The sequence below is a fragment of the Tinamus guttatus genome, unplaced genomic scaffold (assembly GCF_059628265.1).
Source record: "Tinamus guttatus ecotype Peru unplaced genomic scaffold, ASM5962826v1 Tinamus_guttatus_pri_ptg000213l, whole genome shotgun sequence".
Taxonomy (NCBI): Eukaryota; Metazoa; Chordata; class Aves; order Tinamiformes; family Tinamidae; genus Tinamus; species Tinamus guttatus.
Window position 1 is genome coordinate 8811047 of NW_028288747.1, and position 15226 is coordinate 8826272.

Consider the following 15226-nt stretch of genomic DNA (forward strand, 5'->3'; position numbering starts at 1 on the left):
CCTCCCCCCGGCCCCCTCCTCTTCCTCTCTCCCATCCGAGCGAAATCGTAGGGCGGTGGAAAACATATTCAGGTTAGTAGCTGACGGCATTTATTTGTATTCTTTACGGAGTTCTGTCACGGAGACACGTTTCCATCGTGCAAAGGATTGCAAATAAAAACACCCTTCCCCAGGCAGGCCACCTTTGCGGCTCGAACTAGTCTGAAACTTAGAGGGGAAAAAAAAGAGAAGCAAAAGGAGCAAAACATTCAATTCTCATCTGATCTCATTTATTTAAATAAATATAAATATAAATTTTATATAAAACTATTCACAAAATATCAGACATCCCAAACCCAAACGACCGAACTTTATTTTCATTTTTTTCTTCTTCTCATTTCTTTCTCTCTCTCTCTTTTTTTAAGAAGTCCATCGGAGAAGTCCTCAATCCTAAAAGTTTTTTGTTGTTGTTGTTGATTTGTTTCACTTTTCAGTTTTCTAAAACCTCGACTTTCGGTTTAAAACATGATTTTTTTTCCTTTATACTGCCGGAGGGGAGTTAGGGGAGGAAGCCCGGGCCGCGCGAATCCAGTGCCGTGTTACACGTTAGGAAGAGCAGGTGTCCGCTCCTGGGGTTACATAAATAACTTTTTACTTGAACTCTCGCGACTAAAACATTTACATTCCATGTATATATATATATTCATATGCAGAAAGCGCCGCTCAGCCAGGTAGAGGCCGCGGCCGGGCGGGCTCCTATAGTAGCGAAATCTCCTTCTCCTCGGTCGCCGACGCAGGGGACAGAGACTCCTCGTCCTCTGACCTGGGGAAGTGCCCCTGGCTCGTGCTGCACTTGCAGCCGCCGTGCGGGTTGCGCTGGGTGCCCTTGCCTTCCTTCTTGTGCTTCACCCTCCGGTTCTGGAACCAGATCTTCACCTGCTTCTCGGACAGGTTCAGGTAGGTGGCTATCTCGATCCTGCGCAGACGCGACAGGTACATGTTGGAGGAGAACTCTCGCTCCAGCTCCAAGAGCTGGGTGCTGGTGAAAGCCGTCCTCATCCTCTTCCCGTTCTGAATTTGGCTGGAATCGGACCCTCCTAGACGGGAGAGAGAGAGAGAGACAAGAATTTAAGCAGGACGAGGGGAGCAGCAGCGGCAGCATAAGAGAGCGCGCGGAGTTCGGCGCCGCAGCGGCCCCGGGAGCCCCGTCCTACCCATGGCGAGGCAGTGAAACCTCCGCGGGTCGCTCACGCCGTAGGCGGCGGCGCAGGCGGGCGCGTGGTGCGCGGCGGGGCCGAGCGCGGCGGCGGGCGCGGGGCCGGCGGGCGGCGGCGGCGGCGGCGGCGGCGGCGCGGGGCCCGCCCGCGGGCAGCACTGGGCCTCGCCGCCGCCGGGGAACTGGCTCTTGAGCAGGGGGACGGCCCCGCCGCCGCCGCCGCCGCGGGAGCTGTGCAGGTGCGAGGTGACACAGAGCGGGCACACGCAGAAAGCGCCGCTCTTGCGGGCCGCGCAGCCCGGGCCCGACACGGACATGACGAGGGGAGCCGGCATGCCGAGCGGGAGGAAGAAGTCCTGGCTGTGGTGGTGGTGGTGGTGGTGGTGCTCGGGCAGCGACGGAGCCGCCCTCGACGAGTCCTTGATGATTAAGGAGTCGACATAGAAAGAGCGGGACATTGCGCAGCGCTGCCCGCCGCCGCTGGCTCTGCTGCTTTCCCGTCTCGGCCAAGTCGCCACTGCAGCCCTGGCGAGGCGAGAAGGTGCTTATGTTTGAGAGGCGAACAAAAGGGTCCCCGGAGAGGGCTGGTCTTAAAGTCCCCCCGCCTGGCTCCCCTGCGCCGGGGTTTTATATCAACTATTTAAACACGTGATAGCTGAAAGCCTCGCAGTTCTAAATCTCCTCGGCTTCCCGAGCGGCGGGAGAGGCAAAACGGGGGGGCTCCGAGCGCCTGCCCGCCCGCAGCCCCAGCCCCCGGCTGAATCACCGCAGCTGAGGAGGGGGCAGCCGCCCCCCGCCGCATGTCGGGCTCATCCATCCCCCTGTCAGCAGAGCCGCGGGGCTCAAAACCCACCCGAGGGCGTCTCTGCCGGGGGGTGTGCGGGGCTCTCCCCCTCCGGACCGTGCTGCTTCCCTGCCTGCCGCCCCGCGGGCAGGTGATGCGCGGACACGCGCGGTCCCCGCCGGGCCAGGCAGCCGCTCTCTGCCTCCCTTCCCCTTTCCGACCCGGGAGCATCTCGCCAAATTGGCGATTACTTCAACGCACAAAACCTCCAGCTATCCGGACACTTCGCAGCCCGACGGTATCGGGACGGAAAGCTCCCAAGGGAACTTCCCCGCCCGCGCGGGGCTAATGAAAGGCGACCATGTCAGGGGGGGACTCTTTGATCTCCACCAAGTTTGCTGAAGCAATCACTCAAAGTGAAATTGGATAAACAGCTAAATGCGCTCGGTGGCTCCCGAGCATTTCAGATTGCATTAAAAAGCCAAGGTATTTGCAGCATATTATACGATTTTCCAATGACCTGTTTTATGGGAGTTTAAGAAGAGACTTATCGTTAATAGAAGGGCGATTGCATTCTTGCTTGGCAGATGTGAAGCGGCGTCGAAAAACGGCCGCTTATCCAATTCCCCTCGACTCGGGAAAAGGAAATTGTGCTCTAAAGCAGAAAATACAGAATACGCTTCATTACCGGGGGCTGCGGAAAGGCTGGGAACAGAATCGGTTGCCTTAATAACGCGTTCAGAGGCCGTCACCAAACACAAGGGCCGGCCAGGGACACGGAGAAGTTCCCTTGCACATCGAACGCCCTCAGCTTAAATATGGATAAATAATATTGAAAAGTTGCTGCTCGCCCCATCTCCTGAGCGAGATGCTTCTTCCTCTCATCCCCTCAGCCCTCGACGGGGCGACTTCAGCCCCGCTGGATGAATTTGCCGCCCGGGGCAGGGGCCGCCCGGACTCGAGGGACACTCCGCGCCCGGCGAGGCGAGGATTTATGGATGGCAATTAAAGTTTTATGAATTGCAGCTGAGGCTGGTTATGGAGCTATTTGAATGTGATTAGAATTCAATTAGAAAGTGTTTACCGGCCGGCGGGGCTCCGCAGTGTAAACAGACAGCTATTCCAGCAATGCGCTAATCCCGCGTCTTGTGACAACAATTAGGGACCCGCAGGGTTTAGGCGGGTCAGCTCCGACCTCACCTACTTTTCCCCAAACCGCTGCCGAGGCCGGCGCGCTGCCTCAGCCCCGAGGCTGCCGCGATGGGCGGCGGCCGCCCGGGAGCGGAGGCTGCCAGGGAAGGGGCTCTGCCTCCCGACCCGCCGACGGGGCCGATGCGATCCGAACTGCGGCCGCAGTGGGATTTGGGGCAGAGGCTCCCAGCTACCACCCGTTAATCCAAAGGAGGCTTGGATTTGTCTTAGTCTTCCCCCCACTTCTCTCCCTCTCCCTCCCCCTCCCCCTCCCTCTCTCTCTCTCTCTCTCTCTCTCTATATATATATGTATATATATATATATATATATGTATATATATATTTTCTAGAGGGGCTACTCTGGAAAAGGAGGAGCCGCCGCCTCCAGTGGAACAAGCTCTTGTCTGCAATGATGGAGCGGATCTGGCTGTCCTAAGGGAAGTCAGGCAGAGCAAGAGTCGGATCAACATTGCAAAGTGTAATTGTAATAATAAACGGAGTGCAGTCCTAAAAGGGAGAGGAGGAAAAAAAAAAAAAGCAAGAGCAAGAAAAGAAGTGATTTGAAAGCAAAGATATCCCAAACCAGGCGGAATGATGCAAGGCGTGCGCCCACATCACATCGGCCTCGTTACAATTTTATTTTTCAATAATTCTGTCCGATAAAATTTCATTGTCCATTAAGTAATCCCCGAAATGAGAGCTCTTATGAGCCTATAATGAGCTCTAATTGCTACGACTGGGAGAGCCACGTGGAAGGATTTAGAAGGTATTAAGCAGTTGGGTACAGAGCACAGGCTGTTACCTAGCCATTACTTTCATAATTCAAGGAGAAAATTAGTCCTTTTAAGGGAAAATCCTTTGATTCCCTTCATTCTGCTCGGGGTGACAGAGTATAGCTTTGTCTGCCTTTAGTTCAAGACAGTGTAACAAATGAGAATGTAACGAAATTGCCCCCTTTTCAAAGTGGAGCGGTTCAAAAAGAACATCAGAGCCGCTCCCCTGGTCTGCAGAGCGCAGGACTGGGTGCTGGTTCCTCTTTTCTTCCAGATGTCTCTAACACCTTTATGTAGAAGAGATTCACGGCTTAAGTGACAAAAGCGGCCCTTTCCCTTCCCTGCCCCCAGCCCCGCCAAAGAAAAAGCAGAGCCCGCTCGGGGACGGCGGCTGCCTCCGCACGGGCTGCACCGCGCGGTCTGCCGGCTCCGCCGAAACGCCGAAAACGCCGCGTCCGCCGAAAACGCTGCCAAACGCACGCTCTTAAACGCGTTTTCTCGCTATACGGCGTTGGGTTCGTGTTAGTTCCCTGAGCGCGGAGTGGTGCCGGGGGCGCGTTTTGTAAAGCGAGCGCAAGCGAGGGACAGGACGTGCCCCCAGCTCCCGTTAATGAGGTCACTATAAAAGCGTGAACAAGTCTATTAATGTTTTATTGAAAGCGCATCGTTAACTTGTATCCATCCTTTTCTGAGCGTGGCATTGTGATATTGCTGTCTGTGGCACATCTTACCCAATATAGCCCGAGATTTCTCCATTATCTGTAACCAAGCAACACTTTCTGAATACCAAAAATTGAAAAGAACCGCTTAGTCTTCAAGAAAGTCCTCAATAATAGTGGAAAAGAACAAAGATCCAGGAGACAACAAAATGCCACAGGGGTGACTTTTCATGAGCAATTATCTCTCATTAATCAGAAGAACAGCTGCAATATTAATTTTCTCTCTTTCTTCCTCTCTTTTCACAGTCCCCAACATTTGAATAATCATAAATTTTGATTTCATGGAGCTGCAACGTTGCCAGTCACTTCGAGACACAAGCTACCTACCCAAGGCGCAACACGCTTTGCAGCCAGCTCTTATTTTAAACCTGCCAAAGAATAAAGTGAGGAACAGAAAAGAGAGGAAAACTTTGGGTTAGGCTGCTCCCCCAAGCCCCGAGCACGGATTAAACCAGGGGACTGTCCTCCCCTCCTCCCCCGGCAGCCTTTTCCCTCCGCCCCTGCCTGTTCCACGTATGGAAATAACAGGCGAACGCGCCCAGTGCCTGCACTAGCTTAAAGCGTGGGAGTTTCAACAACCTCGCTGTCCATTTAACTTCCAAACATGAAGCCAGGCGTTGTAGATCTGTCCAAAGGGACAATCTCGGGGCGTAACGCGCTTTGTGAGGCTTCAAAAGGCGCTGCCTCGGAGGCACCGTCGGGGCAGCGCGCAGGAAGGAGCGCGGCCTCTCCCCGCTCCGCTCTTCCCGCGGCCGAGAAGCCCCCGCGCTCCCCGGGCGAGGACGCGACGCCCTGGGGCGCCAGGGAGCTCCTCGAGGGGCCGGGGCCGGCAGGGCACGGGGAGAGGGCGAGCGCGGAGCTGCCCGCGCCGCTTCCTGCGCGGGGGGACAGCGCGGGCGGCCCCGAGCGCTGCGGCCACCGCGGGGCTGCCGGGGAGCCCCTTCCCGCTCCTCTCCTGCCGGGGGGAACGCGGCCTCCTCCCTCAGCCGGTCCTCTCGTATCGTCCCGGGAGAAATGTTCGTGCTACATTTTTTTTTTTTTTGTGCGTGCGTGTGTATGTGTGCTTTTCACCCATTTCTTTGTACCTGGGTTTACTGAAACATCCATAGGAGTCCTCTAGGGTGGCCTGCGATCGCTCACGTTTGAGTGACTGCTTCAAAACAAGCCTGGGCAGCAACCTCCAGCGTGCGCTTCTTCCCCATGCCCTTACTCTATCATAAATTGTCATCATGCTGGCCTCCGATGATAACTTAGATGTCTTGTTTTTCTTCTTCTTTTAACTCTTTTTAACTCGCTAACCAAAGAACAGCAGCCCTTAGTCTGCCATTGCTTCTGATTTGAATGATCACTATTCATTTTGCAAGGTTCTTCCTGACTGACTCAGATCTGTACTTCGAATATATGTGTCCAAGTGTCCTCCTTTAAAGAGGATAAAGCTGAACCTCTGCAACAGCATCAGTGAGGGTTTATAGCAGGGAGTGAAGCTGAAACTCCAAGCTCAGGGAAGACAGGGATTCAAAATGCTGCCTGTGGACTCTGGAACATACCTATATTTCATTTCCATCCTTGAAATTTCACCCTCATGCATTTACATTCTTTTAAGTTGAGGTTAGGTTGAAGCAATTTGTTTGGCAGTGACCAAAAACAGTGTTTTGAATTGCTTCCAGAGGAAATACTGCTTTACAGAGGAAATCCGACACAGATTAACATGGATGGATGATACACATGGCTTGAGAGAAAAATAAGGAGGTCATCAAACACACTTCACATTTCTTTAAATAAATATTTATTTCATTACAGAAGCTGCTTGAATTTCATCTGAATATTGTATTAATTTTAGTTCACATCATTTAATCTAAACAAATAAAATGATTATCTTTTCATTTTTTTCATGGATCAAATACACGGATATGGGGATTGTCTAGGAAGTACAGAGAGATGAACGAACTTCTTAAAGGAGAGATGGGACTTCTCTTGTCAAGGCGGAAGTAGAGGGTAATACTGGATGGAGTTCCTCAAAGATTAATCACAGATGCATTTGAATTACTTAATTTAACTTATTTTCTTGGCATAACCAAGGAGTAAAAGTCAGCATTTGCAGTTTGGAGAACCATACTGGAAGAAGTGGATTCCCTGAAGAGAAGAGTAACACAAGTGCAATGGTAGAGCCAAGACTATGCTCAATGGCTGAAAATGTGACTGAGCCCCCTGGGTGGATTACTATGTGTTTATGAAGGATCAGAGTGACTGGTCAGGAGAGAGATAACTGCAGCCTCAGGCGGAACAAGCAAGGTGTTTCCACGAAGGAGAAGGAAATGCTAATGCCACAGTTTATGGGGAAAACTCACCTGGGACAGTATATGACCTTGGACGTCCATAATCAGAAAAGACTAAGTTGGAACAGATCCAGAAAAGGGCACTTAGTATGAAAGAAACATCAACCCTCATGAGAAGAGAAGACTCAAAGAGCGGTTTATCTACTCCATCAGGGAAGGCTAGGAGGAGACAAGACTCCTTCAGCGAGAATGAGCAGCTCATTCCTAAAGAACAGCCTAAAGAACACACCTAAAGAAATCTAAACATGCCTAAAGAAAAGGCATTGGCACCAGACCAGATGGGTGTTTACTCATTTTTTTTTTTTATTGGAGTTAAGACATATTCCAACTGCTAATGTCTATTTTGACATAAACATGAGTACTCACATAATAGAGAGTTGAGCACACAGGCATCAGAAAGGAAAATCTCAGTAACATACAGTCTAGGGCAGTCAGCTTCTTGCTTTGCTATGAAGAAAGTTACCTTTTAAAGATGCATATGATATTAGCACACCAAAATGAACCCAAAAATGTGATTTTATAAGAATAATAACAAAAAAGTTTTCCATGGCCTGTCCTTTATTATTTATAACTACCATACTTTCAAAACTTCTGTCTCTACCCTTTGTTCCTTTTTTAAAAAAAATGCAGAAACAAAGATGCATGAAGAGTAGCTCAGGCTCAGATATCTCCAGTTTAGCATTGCAGGTCTTCTCTGCTACACTGCAGTTCAGACAAAGAACCAGAGGAACATTAAAGCACCAATATGCCTGGAATACAACTAATGCTACGATGTATAAGAGGTATAATTGTCTGCATCTTCTGGCATACTGAGCCATGGACTTGTTACACTTCAGAGGATGGAAGGGTTTGGGTAAAATACTGTTCTCAAATACATATCTGTAAGTTAGAGCTACTCCGGAGCTATTCTGAATGATGTAGTGGGAGTAGAATTTGGCCCAATGTTTTCAAAGGTTAATTAAACAAAATACAACCTTTTTTCAGGCTGGGGGAACAAAAGGGGTCAGCTCATTCTCCAGAGCTACAAAAGGTCTTTCAAGGGTACCAAAGAAATAAAAGTAAAAGCCATGAACACACTTCCTAGATGCACACATGGAAACAACACTTGTGTGACAAGGTTTCCCATTTTCCCTGGGAGCTTTCCAGTCAATGAGACTGTTGCCAGCAAATCACCCAGTGTGAGAAAAGTGCACAGATTCAAAAGATCAATTTGGTCCAAGGTCCCAGAGAAAGATAGTGGCAAAACTGGGATAAGAACCAATGTCGCCTGTCTCTTGCCATCTTGCACTGATTAACAGTGCTTCATAAAAGACCTTCCAGAATTGCAAAAAGTCTGCTGAATGCGACTGAAAGTACTATAATAACTGCTCGGGGAAAGGAAACCTAAAGCAGCTTCCCCAGTTCTCGGTGGGTAAGAGCTGATACAAGTTTTCCTCTTGCTTTCAGATCCTGGTAGAAGCTGTCCAGTGTCGTGTACAAGCAGATCAGTCACCAAGCTAATTTATGCTCTGCTGCAAGGTAGAATTGTTACTCCAGGCTCTTCAGAGATAGAGAACAACTCTACCCCATGTCTTGCCAAGCAAAATTAAGATTTATAAATGTGATCACAAAGCACCTTTAAATCACTTGTGCACTCTGCTGCTCCTCAGCAAACAGCAGCATTCATATGGTTATGGGAAAATGCATAATTTGCACTCATCAGCCTGATGCTCAGGCCTGCCAACAGCCCAAAACGAACTCAGAGAGGAAAAGTGATCCTGAAGAAACACATTTCCAATATTTTGTTTTCAAAGAAAGGTAAATCTTTCTTCAGGTTGCAAATTATTTCCATCTCTCATACTTCTTCAGAGATGTTTGAACTCTTAGTCATCCTTTAATTTCCTGGGCGGCCTTGTACTCCAAAATGTGATGTATTCTACATAGGCATTCTTGTCACCTTTCAAAACAACTTCCCAGAATAGGAGCATCTACTTTTTTATGCTGTTAAACCAATGATCAACCAAGGCTTGCATTAGCAGAGAGAAAGGAGCTTTCTTAGAAGCACAGAATAGAAATTTTTAAATTAAAATAAGTTTCAGAAGGAAATAAAATTCCAATATATTTTAAAGAACTCTTTGAAGAGAATGATAGAAATCTCTTTTAGCTTTCATGCAATAGGTATGAATATGTTAACGTGCTCAAATATTAATGAACATTAAAGGAGTCCAGGGGATATCTTAGCTACTCATGTTCTGAGAATTTTAAATGAACGTCATCTTTCCCTATTCTCTTTAGATCAACATTTGTCACAGTAATTAATGAGGAAGTAATTATAATGTAATTTGTCAGAGTAATCTGACAGCCAAAGAATTATGTTCTCAATCCTAAAGGAATACATAGTTCTAACTTTCTGACAGATTGGATAGATGTGGGTGGCATAGTACAGGGTATTTGGATCTAATCAGGTTAAAAACTTTGAAATTCTGCATTTTCAAGCAAAGATGGACATACGCACTGTCTAATTCACCTAAAATAACTCACATAAAGGCATTTTCTTATTTTAACAACAGATTACTAAATTTCATTTTTAACCCTTTCTTCATATAAAAGTTGCCACAGTTGTCCTGGTTTTAACAAAAAACAATTTGTAGTTCAGTTGCAGTAGTTAAGTGATCATCAACATTCACCCTAGTTACTCACTGCTTGTATGAGACGGTGAGTAAAAATCTTAGGGATTCAGTCATATCTATCAGAAAAAAAAATACCATCCTCAAAAGAAATATGTACTATTGGTTGAGGCATCACAGGATGTAAAAGCAGATAAACGAAGAAAAATAAATTCATTAAATTAAAATCCATGCTGCAGTTCATAGGAATATCATTGCCCGCCTCAACAGCAGCTAGCATAGCCTGGGATTTGGGTTTCGTTTGCTTGTTTTCTGGGACAGAATCCCATTACAATTTTACTCAAATAAAAACACCTCTACCTCCAGCAGGTACCTCAGGGAATTCAGCCCACAGTATCCCTTGGTAGTTGTTTTCAACTGTCCTTAAAGGTGAACTTCTGAAAAAAGATTTGATATTGCACATTTCCTACTTTAAGAACATCTTAAAAAGCCAGGACAACACTTGTTGTATTGCCATGTTTATATGACCCACATATGTTTGTTTTTAGTGTACTTTGTACCTGCAGCGTGGAAACCCCATCGGTTTCAGTGCCACATCTGTCTCACCTAAAAGGACAAATGGATCATTTTTTTTTTGTGCTTTTGTTTAACAGTTATGACTGAAGAAAGAAGAAAAACAGCAAGGATTCTGCCACATTATCAGGAAGAGATGAAACAGGTGAGCACACACACTGCCCGTATCAAGAGTCTTACCGAAGGCAGTGACATGCCTAAAAACATTCAAGAGTTTAGGCTACATGGAAACCAAGTAGATCTTTAAGTCTAGTATATTACAATTTCTTTTTGGACTTGAATATTCTAACCTCAGAAGTGTGTTGTTCTGTGGTCCTTGAAAGAGCAACAACAACCAACTGCACCTGTCCAGTTGTAACAGACTTCAAATGACGAGAAGTCTACTCTTCATTGTATTTCACTATATGTTAAAGAAATTTTGAAAAGGAAGTACCTGCTTTACTCTTTATATAAATTCCTTGACAGGAGGTAAGAAAATGAAATTATAAACACACAATTGGAGCTGTTCATCATTTTTTTTTACTCTAATAGAGCAATCCTGCCTCATAAAGAGTAATATTTTAACTGATGTTAGTGTTTTGGAGTTAAGTCTCCACAGTGAGAACATTTTTTCCCTTTCTGTTCACACAGAAACCTTTTGATAGTTTACCTATAGTTTCACATAGCTTTTTGCAAAATAACCAGTTCATCTGCAGAGGCAAACTAGGCACTAGGCAAATAGTGCAATCCCCTGATTCCAACAGTAAGTTCTTTTATATCTACTTTTCCCTTCCTGACTTTGCCTTTTCCACTTATTATAATAGCTTAACTGGAATCCCACCCTTATGTTTTTGCCTTGTTTCATTGAAAGTCAAAGGGAAAGGGTGACTGGCACCATGAGCAGGAATATTTAAGTTATCAGTAGCATTTCAACAGGCTTAGAAGAGCAATGGAGAAATTAAGTGGGACAGAGGGGCAGGCAAGAGATGGGAGGCAATGTGTCAAGGGAAGGGTCTGATGTGAGAGGAGGTTGAGGAGGAGAAAAAGTAAACACAGTCTGATGTGAGCGTCCTGGAAAGTTTGCTTGTCCCCCCCAGCTTTACTAAAATTCCTCAGTGGCGTGAATGAAAGTCGTAGTCCCCTCTTCCTATCTTGCTCTGCCTTCCCTCCCCTGCTTTCCCTTTTCCCTTGCTGTTATCAAGCACTCGATTTTCCCTTCTGCTCCCTCTCTTCTCTTAATTAATTAGGAAAGTAAAAAGAGAAGCTGTTCTTGCCAGCTTTGCTTTGCTGTGTAGTGGTAGCTGGCGTTCAGAGAACAGGTTACTCCTGCAGCAGCTGCTCATTCTTTGATGCCCTATTGAGTGAAACAGCTTTCTTTAGAGGCCCAACAATATACTAATTAATAAAGGAAAATACAGCAATAAACAAGACAAAGAGTGAAATGAACAGAAAAGAGAAAGAGAGAGAGAAGAAGGATACAGAAAGGAGAGAAAGAAGTATACAGTCACTGCAAGACTGACACGGCTTATATTGTTCCCAAGGAAAAGACAGGGTACCGTAAATAGGAGAGGGGTCTCAGCATTTGGGGTAGACATCAAAGAGAATGCAGTGATGTGAAAGACACCCACAAATTTCTTTTGAAGTGGCTCCAGGCAAGTGTCATAAGGATCACCCAGGTTAGCTGTAGTCCTGTGCATGCCAAGGAGGTGTCATGAGTGGAGATAAGTGGCCTCTTGCAAGATCCTCATGAGTCAGCTGGGTGATGCCAGGGGTAGGATTATCCTCATCTCCCACAGCGTGAGCTGGGACACCAGCTGCATGGAGTGAGTGGGTTGCTGCTGCCACAGCAATCCAGTTGGTGCCTGGTACGCCCAGTATTGACAGTGCTTGGCAAATGAGACACAGATTTGGGGAAAAGAGTGATGTCATGGTCAGAGCAGGTAGATTGTGCCTGAAAAATGGGATTCTAAGTGTCCCCATGCGAGGTGATGGAAACATTGCTGAAACTGCATTTTTCATAGGGGCTTGCTAGTTTTCAGTGCTTGTCCCAGAAGTCTGTCATGGAGATGTACCGCGCACTCACAGGTGCAACCAAAGTTAGTGACAGTGCTGTGAGCATATCAAGGGCTACCAAACACAAAGTATGTTGAAACACCATGGGCATCTCAAACTTAACACTGGGTTCTCAGACCTCAAACAGGAGAGATGAGCCTGTGCATCACTTCAAGGACCCAGCTTATGCTCTCCAGGCAAACCCACCCCTTCCAAGCTACCGGCCAGGTCTCTGACACGGTGCTGCCAGGCTGCACTGTGTAACTCTGGCCTGAGGAACTGCACGGCAATACCAAGAAGGGAAGGCTGACATCTTGCACCCCCAACAACCTCCTTTCATTAACATGTGAGATAGATGTAGAAAGGGAAAGACAGGAAAAGTTTACAATAAGGATAGCAATAAAACTTTGGTTGTTACTAATGAAGCTGAACTGTTTTAACAATTTAAATAACTCATTTTACAAAACAGGCCTTGGAATAACTCAGAATGCAGCTGACTTACTTTCATGTGCCTCCATAATCCACTTTCCTCTCTGCATCCTCCAAAGTATGCAGAGGAAGAAATGATCCTTCCTCAGCCGCTCTTCTCTGGACTACAGACCACTGTAAAGGCACAAATAAGGAAGAGTGGCAATCCTGGCTCAATGTACTTACAATCTAAAGTAGTAAATAAAAAATGCCACACCTTTGTTTAAAGAAAGATGGGTGATATAGCAAGAAAAAGTAAGGGTGTAAAATACACACAGCTTGTGCGGAGCTTACCGGGAAAGCAATTTCCATGTATAGTTTTGTTCCTAATGTTTCTTTTTCTTTTTCTTTTTTCTTGAAGTAACCATGCACAACAAGAGCAGTAGCATATGCCTGAAATTTTGCTTTTCCTGCAAAGGGATACAGAAAGGGCAGCTGGTTTAAAAAACACAAGCTTACAAAGACCATTGAACACAACAAGATTAGGTTCCAGTGTGTTTATAAGAAAAGTTGCTTCTTTGTCTAAGAACAAGTAGCCAATATATGAAGTCTGGAAAACTGCCATTTTTCTTGGGAAGAAAAACTGAGATTTGAACAATGTGTTTCTTTGATGTGTGCCTATTTATTGATACAGAATGCACATAAAAATCTGCCTTGGTGAATATAGAAGAAATCAAGTAGCAGAAGCTCTCAACTACAAGTCTTTTTCTAACTATGCTTCTATCCAAAAGTGTCTTTCTTTTTCCTTTTTTCCCTTGGGGTCCCAAGGGTGTTTCTGTGAGAAGTGGAGGTGTCTCCCACGCTTCTCTGAATGTTGCTGCAGTGCTGCTGCTTCTTGTCTCTGTGTCACACGTGCACAAAAACACACCTGCGCCGACAGCTTTTCTAGGTAAGTCCCTTCATCACACGGCCCAGATTAAAGGAGCTTAATTATTTTTTAAGTTATCCTGAATAAAGTGCAGCTGGCAATCCAAAAGCTTCAATGAGTTCCATGATCAGTCCCACCACTGGCTGTACAAAGTATTCAAGAATGACAGTGTCACAGGTGTGTTTACCTTCTGGCTAGCAGGCCTTGAGAAAAGGAAATACTTCCCAGTGACAAGTAGCAATGCACAAAGTGCGTGACCACAAATGGCTGTGATCCATTTCAATGAAAGACAAGTGGCAATCAGCTTCCCTCAGTAAGGCTATCTTTAATGTCAGCTTTTTGTTCAAAAGATGCTATATTCATCCCCAAGAATCTGTCAAAAAGACACTTTCATTTTGCCACTGTTCAACTTTCAGAGCTGCAATCTTTTTTTGTCCCTACAATCATTACTCCTTTCTCTGTGAATCCATGACTTTTTGGGTAGACAAGTATTTTCTCACATAAAAAATCACAGGCATATATCTGAATCTTTGTTTATGTAACAAGTTTCACCTGTTGTTTTCTTTCTGTATAAGTAAAATTTAAGACTAACCAGTATCAAAGACCACTTTAGCAAAATTATCTGTGATTAACAGTAGTGCATTAACTCTTTACCTGAATGATACAAAGTTTATTTTTTACTTACTAAGTGTATTGCAGCAGTCAAGAAAGAAGTCCTATTTCTCTAGGCATCAAGCAATTACACGGAAATCAGAAAGCATAAACCATGCCCAAAAAGCAGCCTTAGACAGGACTCCAAGAGCCCCAAGCAGGTGCTAGTCCTCAGGACTGCAGCAATAGCTCTCACAATCGTGCCGCTCCTGTGAATCCCTCATTTTCGTAGGTAGAGCAAACTGACACATGGAGGCAAAGCTTTAATGAAATCAGAGGATTTTTCAGTATCAAATTTGGTCCATTTTCTCAGTCTCAGGCTGGCTAGGCAGAAGCAATGAGTCATCTGTCCCACAAACTCAAATTTCTATGTGAGAGACATGTAAAAATAGCAATTAGGCAGGAAAAAAAGAGTAAGCATACTATTATGAAAGCAAACTATTACTCAGGGGAATTAAGGGTTATTCTGTAGAATTTTATTTTTTATTTTTTAGGAAATGAAGTAGGTCATGACACAGAAATACTTAGTTTTCAAGAGTGACATTAAAATATGTTGCTTTTCTTTTCCCCCCCCCTTATAGCAAGAAATGGTAGGATCGAATGCAAATACAGTAACTATCTCACAACAATACTGTTTGTACATCTGCCATCTCAATGAGCGATAAACAGGTCACATAGTCTTCCAGAGAGTTAGCTGACTAGCGTATACTCTGTAGCAATAAATAAACAAACCCCAAAGGTTTCAGAGGAAAAGAAGAAATAAGACTTACCAGTGAAGAACATGAGAAATAGACTATTGTAATTAAGAAATGCACGGTAAAATAATAAGAAAAGGGGAAATGTAGAATTCTCTTCAACATCGTCAGAGCTGAAGAAGTTTATTCATGTAAGCAACTGAACAGTCCCGTGAAGCAGATTCAACTCCAAAGAGGTTTTTTCGAACTTTTCCAAACCTTGCATGTGCCATTACAATGCATAAAGCCTACACGCTTGGCAAGAACATGACCCACCAGCTTGCTCAACAAAAAGGC

General features: G+C 45.7%; 1 protein-coding gene across 1 annotated transcript; it reads right to left on the reverse strand.

Moving 5' to 3' along the window:
* Positions 1–735: 735 nt before the first annotated feature.
* GSX2 (GS homeobox 2) lies at positions 736–1669 on the reverse strand. Its single transcript, XM_088524815.1, has 2 exons — positions 1194–1669; positions 736–1076 (listed from the first exon to the last, which is right to left on the reverse strand). The coding sequence occupies exons 1-2, from the start codon at positions 1651–1653 to the stop codon at positions 736–738; spliced, it is 801 nt and encodes a 266-aa protein (XP_088380941.1). The 5' UTR covers positions 1654–1669.
* Positions 1670–15226: the final 13557 nt, after the last annotated feature.

Coding starts and splice junctions, on each gene's coding strand:
- GSX2 (XM_088524815.1), bottom strand. CDS start 1,653: ATGTCCCGCTCTTTCTATGTCGACTCCTTAATCATCAAGGACTCGTCG. Junction 1,077..1,193: donor GTTTCACTGCCTCGCCATGG/GTAGGACGGGGC, acceptor TCTCCCGTCTAG/GAGGGTCCGATTCCAGCCAA.